This window comes from Mytilus edulis, chromosome 2, assembly GCF_963676685.1.
Source record: "Mytilus edulis chromosome 2, xbMytEdul2.2, whole genome shotgun sequence".
NCBI lineage: Eukaryota > Metazoa > Mollusca > Bivalvia > Mytilida > Mytilidae > Mytilus > Mytilus edulis.
This window is the reverse complement of record NC_092345.1, coordinates 809,357-814,858: the sequence shown is the minus strand read 5'-3', so window position 1 is coordinate 814,858 and position 5,502 is coordinate 809,357. Positions and strand designations below refer to the sequence as shown.

The 5,502-nt window shown below is 36.3% G+C and overlaps 2 protein-coding genes across 2 annotated transcripts; both read right to left on the bottom strand.

Moving 5' to 3' along the window:
- Nucleotides 1-1,314: 1,314 nt before the first annotated feature.
- Nucleotides 1,315-2,010, bottom strand: LOC139510390 (uncharacterized). Its single transcript, XM_071296972.1, has one exon. The coding sequence runs from the start codon at nt 2,008-2,010 to the stop codon at nt 1,315-1,317; it is 696 nt and encodes a 231-aa protein (XP_071153073.1).
- A 763-nt stretch (nt 2,011-2,773) lies between these two features.
- On the bottom strand, nt 2,774-4,078 carry LOC139510389 (uncharacterized). The gene has a single exon (XM_071296971.1). It carries the CDS (start codon nt 4,076-4,078, stop codon nt 2,774-2,776), a length of 1,305 nt encoding a protein of 434 aa, XP_071153072.1.
- Between the last annotated feature and the right edge of the window lie 1,424 nt (nt 4,079-5,502).

Here is a 5,502-nt window from a genome sequence, read left to right as displayed (position 1 = left end):
TAAGGTTATACTGTTTAATAGTATTAAGAAAACTTGGTAATTTATTGTATAATTCAAAATATTTAAACAAACATAATTTTTTTTTGTTTTTAGAATCATTTTTTTCAAATGAGTCATTTAAGGGCAGATAACTCTTTTAGTAAAAAATTATACTGGACTGATAGGGAATTTTTTTCTTTTTACTTGTAGCAAGAAAACAAGTTCGGTGACACCATTTTTTCTTTTTATTTTCTTAAAATATATTACAAAACCTAACTTTTTACAATTTATTTCAAAATTCTATCTCATAGATTTTTTTTTATGCACACAAATGTGTTTCAACGACTCATAGCTTGAAAAATAGCACGGTGACCCATACTTTTTATTATATATTTGAAAAGAGCATAGTAGAATCTTCATTTTGGCTTAGTATAAGAAAATTCTGTCTCAAAAAATATTTACTTTTGATCTACTTTAAGACACTTTACAATGTTACACATACTATATTGTGTCATGTGTACCATAATTTGTCTATTCTTCTATTATTTTTTTTTAGCCGTGGCGTTGTCAGTTCACTTTCAATCTACTAGTTTGACTGTCCGTCTGGTATATTTTGGGACAGGCACATTTGTAGATTATTGCGTTGCGTTGTGTATTTGATCGTAAGCTAACTAAGGCGTTAAAGATAGAACTACGTATGCCATTATACGTTTCTATTCAATACAACATAAAGTATTACAATTACGCGACGTCACAAAGATAGTGGCCGTACCGCAAAAAGGTACGTTGATATTAGCGCAATTCTTTACATTCTGGGGCCGCAGAAAATGATATTTAACTAAAATTTAAATACAATATGAAAAATTCGTAAATTTTAAATTAAATGTCTGATCAATTGTGACATAAATGAAATAAAATCATAGTTAAAGTCTCTCAATATTTTTTAACTGTTCACGTCTGAATAATTTAACACTTTTACAAGTCTATCTAATAACCGTAGTTAATTGAACAGTCTATACATAAACTAATTTCTCCAGGGCAGAAAAGTTCATTAACTGTCATCATTTGTACTGCGTATTTCTAACGGATAGAGCTTCACAATCGGACGGTTGGTGATTCTTGTGCCGGTCTTGATAACAGCTGATCGAATGAGCCCAACCTTTCCACGAACTAAATCTTGTACAACTGCTAATTTCCACATTATACGATTTGTGTCATTGTGTACTTGTACAATGTCACCTATTTGTATTGTTTGTTCGTTTGTTCCAGATGTACGGTGGAATTCACGGAGTGACGTCAGATATTCGTGTTTCCATCTTGAGCGAAAATGGTTGATTAGGTCATTATTTCTCTGTAATATTTATTCAGTTTCACGTGCAAATCTTCGGAAGTAACACTGTCAATATTCTGTTCCGATTGGTTGTCAAGTCGACGACCATATAAAAGGTGCGCTGGCGTCAGCGGTTCGGGATCTTTAATATCAGTAGAAATGTGAGTTATAGGACGATTGTTTAGAGTTCCCTCGATTTCGATTATAATTGTATTCAACATTTCCGTAGTGACACATGACTTTCCTAGTATTGCTTTAATTGGCTTTTTCGTGAGTCCAATTAGGCGTTCCCAAAAGCCTCCAAACCACGGTGCACGGTTGGGTATGAATTTCCACTCAGTTCCTTGATCGGCAAGTTTTTCTTGTATTCGGTTGTCTTGGCTTGATCTTGTAATCTTTTCGGCGGCTGCCTTGAAGGTTGTTGCATTATCGGACAACATAATCCTTGGTGTAGATCTCCTAGCGACAAATCTTTTAAAAGCAAGCATGAAAGACTCCTGGGTTAAATCTGTGACTATCTCCAAGTGTATAGCTCGTGTAGCGGCGCAAGTGAATAAACAAATATATGTTTTGCTTAATTCGTTGTGTTTTCCTATTGTATACAAAGCCCCTGTGAAATTAACGCCGGTTACTGAAAAAGGATAATCGTAGTTGACTCGATCTTTAGGTAGAGGTGGCGGATCGGGTGCACTATAAGGCATTCCTGATATTTTAATGCATTGAACGCATTTACGAATTTGTGATTTTACGCACTGCCTTATTCTCGGTATCCAATATTTCTGTTGAATATATGCGATTGTACTGTTAAGTCCGGCATGTAAAGTCTTTGTGTGTGCATCCATTACGATTAAGGACGTAAGACTGTGGTGTGTTGGCAATAACAACGGATATTTAGTACTCTCCTTCACAGGTGCGTTTTGTATTCTCCCGGTAGAACGTAGTAATCCATTTTTGTCTGTATATATAGTTTAAGTTGTCGAACAAGTGGCACTTTTTTCTGTGACGATGAATTCAAGCTTTCAATTTCATCCTTAAATGTTTCCTGTTGTACTGTTAATATTAGAACTTTTAATGCTTTACATCGCTCCTCAATACTGATAAATCCGATTGACCGTTTATCTTTTGAATTCCGTAAATTCTGTATAAAACGCAAGACGTATGCTGTTACTCTAATTGCTTTTTCTAAAGATCTGTATCGTTGTATATCTATACATGAAATTGTCTTTGTTGAAGCATTTGTACTTTTATCGTCTGTATAGTCATCACTAACAGTTACCATCGTGCTGCAGTCTTCAATTTTCCTCGTCCATATCGGGCAATTTTCACGATTTAAAATCCATTGTGGACCGTTCATCCATAAGCTGTTATTATAAAGGTGTTTAGCGTAAATTCCGCGAGTTAAGTAATCAGCTGGATTGTCATCTGTTGGACAATAATTCCATTCAGCATTCTCTGTTAATTTTCTTATTTCTTTAAGTCGATTTGATACGAACGGTTTTTTGACGATTTAATCCAACTCAAAACAATTTGACTATCGCTCCACATATACACATGTTCTGTTGTTATGACTTTAAGCAGATGTCTTGCTAATCTGGCGCCGATAAGCGCGCCCATAAGTTCTAAACGTGGTAATGAAATCGGTTTTACGGGTACTACTCTGTTTTTAGCCTTGACGATGACCGATGAATTTGCTGTAACTAAGTAAGCACAAGCTCCGTATGCTAACTGACTGGCGTCTGTGAAAATATGTAGCGACGTTTTCTCGTTAATAACTCCTTCCGTTAACATTCGTGGAAATACTATTTTGGTAGCCTCCTCGATATCTAAAGCTATTACCTGCCATTTACTTCTCAGTTCGTCGGACAAACATTCATCCCAATCCAACTTTGCCTTCCATAAAGTCTGCATAAACAGCTTAGCTTTCACCGTAATTGGCGTGATTAATCCTAGTGGGTCGAAAATTCTAGACGATGTGCGCAAAACCTCACGCTTTGTTATCATTTTGTCTTTTTCCATAAATTCAATCTGTTGAAATTTCAAATTGTCGGATTCCCTATCCCATCTCATGCCTAAAATTTTGACGATGTCGTCATTGTCGCCGATCTTGTCTCGTCCTGCGACGTTCTGTAATTCCGTACTATTAGAATTCCAAGACCGTAAGTTGAATCCTGCCTCTGACAATAATTTTCTTGACTCCGTGTAGAATTTCAAAAGTGATTGTTTATCTGTAAAACTGGTCAGAACGTTATCCACGTAAACATTTCTCTGTAATTCTGTTGATGTAGTTGACGGATTGTCTCTAAAATGTTTCATTAGCGTGGCGCTTAACATGAATGGCGAACAGGTGGCGCCGAAAAGTACAACCTCAAACCGATAAGTAATCAAACGGCTTTCTGTGTCCATGGGATTCTCTAACCAATAAAATCTTGTGACATCTCTGTCATCAACATCTAATTCAATATGCAAAAATGCTTTTTCAATATCCGCTGTAACTGCATATTTATACATTCTAAAGCGTACTAATATCTCCGTCAAATCAGTCATAATTGGTGGATATGTTTCTAGGCAGTCGTTAAGACAAGGACTACTGTCGTTCGCTCTACAGCTACAGTTATATACTATGCGTATCGGGAAGGTGACTGCATCCTTTTTTACGGGATGATGCGGAATGTAATGAACCTTGTTTGTGCATGTACTTTCATCATATACCTTTTTAATGAATCCTCTTTGTTCTTGGTCTGTAATTATCTCACCATACTTTCGGAACATCTCGGGATCCTTCTTAAGACGACGAATAACGCTTTCCGTTCTGCGTTTTGCGATCTCATCATTTGTACTGCGTATTTCCAACAGATAGAGCTTCACAATCGGACGGTTGGTGATTCCTGTGTCGGTCTTGATAACAGCTGATAGAATGAGCCCATCCTTTTCGCGACAACCCAGGTTCGAATCCTGGTCACGGCACCAATGTAGATTATTGCGTTGCGTTGTGTATTTGATCGTAAGCTAACTAAGGCGTTAAAGATAGAACTACGTCTGCCATTATACGTTTCTATTCAATACAACATAAAGTATTACAATTACGCGACGTCACAAAGATAGTGGCCGTACCGCAAAAAATTACGTTAATATTAGCGCAATTCTTTACAACATTCATACTGAATGAGGCGTGGTTAAACATGTTAGCGGAAACTCAACCCTCCCCTCAACCTGGGACAGTGGTGTAAGAGTACAATATAAGAATTGACTATAAAAATCAGTTGAAATACGCTGAACTCATCAAATGGATACAAATACTACACAGAGTGGAAGGTCACCGTCACTGGCAAGGTAATTATATATCACATCAACAAAAAGACAAAATACAGATCTGAGAATACTCGCAGCTACTGACAGCTAGTTCAAAGCCACTAACAACTAATAAAACAAATCATGCATCTAACACTGAATTATCAATCAGAACAATCCAACTTCAAATTGATTTAGTGTAAAATCGTCTTAATAAACCAGAGAAAAAAACATGACCTGATGTAATGTAAAAAAAAAAGTATCGACTTTTTCAACTGATAATAGTTTTTTATAGGTTGAAATGTTCCCCCACTGTCCAAGGTTAGTAGGAGAATTGGGATCCCCCTAACACGTTAAACACTGCTACATTATATATGAATGTGCCTGTTCCAAGTCAGGAGCCTGTAATTCAGTGGTTGTTGTTTGTCTACATGTTACATATATGTTTTTCGTTCAATGTTTTGTACCTAAATTATGCTGTTAGTTTTCCCGTTTGAATGGTTTTACATTTTCATTTCGGGACCTTTTATAGAGGACTGCGGTTTTAGCTTTGCTCATTTTTCAAGGTCGTACAAAGACCTATAGTTGTTAATTTCTATGTCATTTGGTCTCTTGTGGAGAGTTGTCTCATTGGCAAGTATATACTTTTCTTCTTGTAAGTCCCCTACCGACGAAGTCGATAAATAAACTCATTATAGATACCAAGACTAAATTTAGTATATACGCCAGACGCGCGTTTCGTCTAAAAAGACTCGTCAGTGACGCTCGAATCCAAAAAAGTTAAAATTGCCAAATAAATTACGAAGTTGAAGAGCATTGAGGACCAAAATTCCTAAAAGTTTTGCCAAATACAGCAAAGGTAATCTATGCCTGAGGTAGAAAAGCATTAGTATTTAAAAAAAATC

Excerpts from the sequence above, each read along its gene's own strand:
- LOC139510389 (XM_071296971.1), bottom strand. The coding sequence starts at position 4,078 with ATGTTCCGAAAGTATGGTGAGATAATTACAGACCAAGAACAAAGAGGA.
- LOC139510390 (XM_071296972.1), bottom strand. The coding sequence starts at position 2,010 with ATGCCTTATAGTGCACCCGATCCGCCACCTCTACCTAAAGATCGAGTC.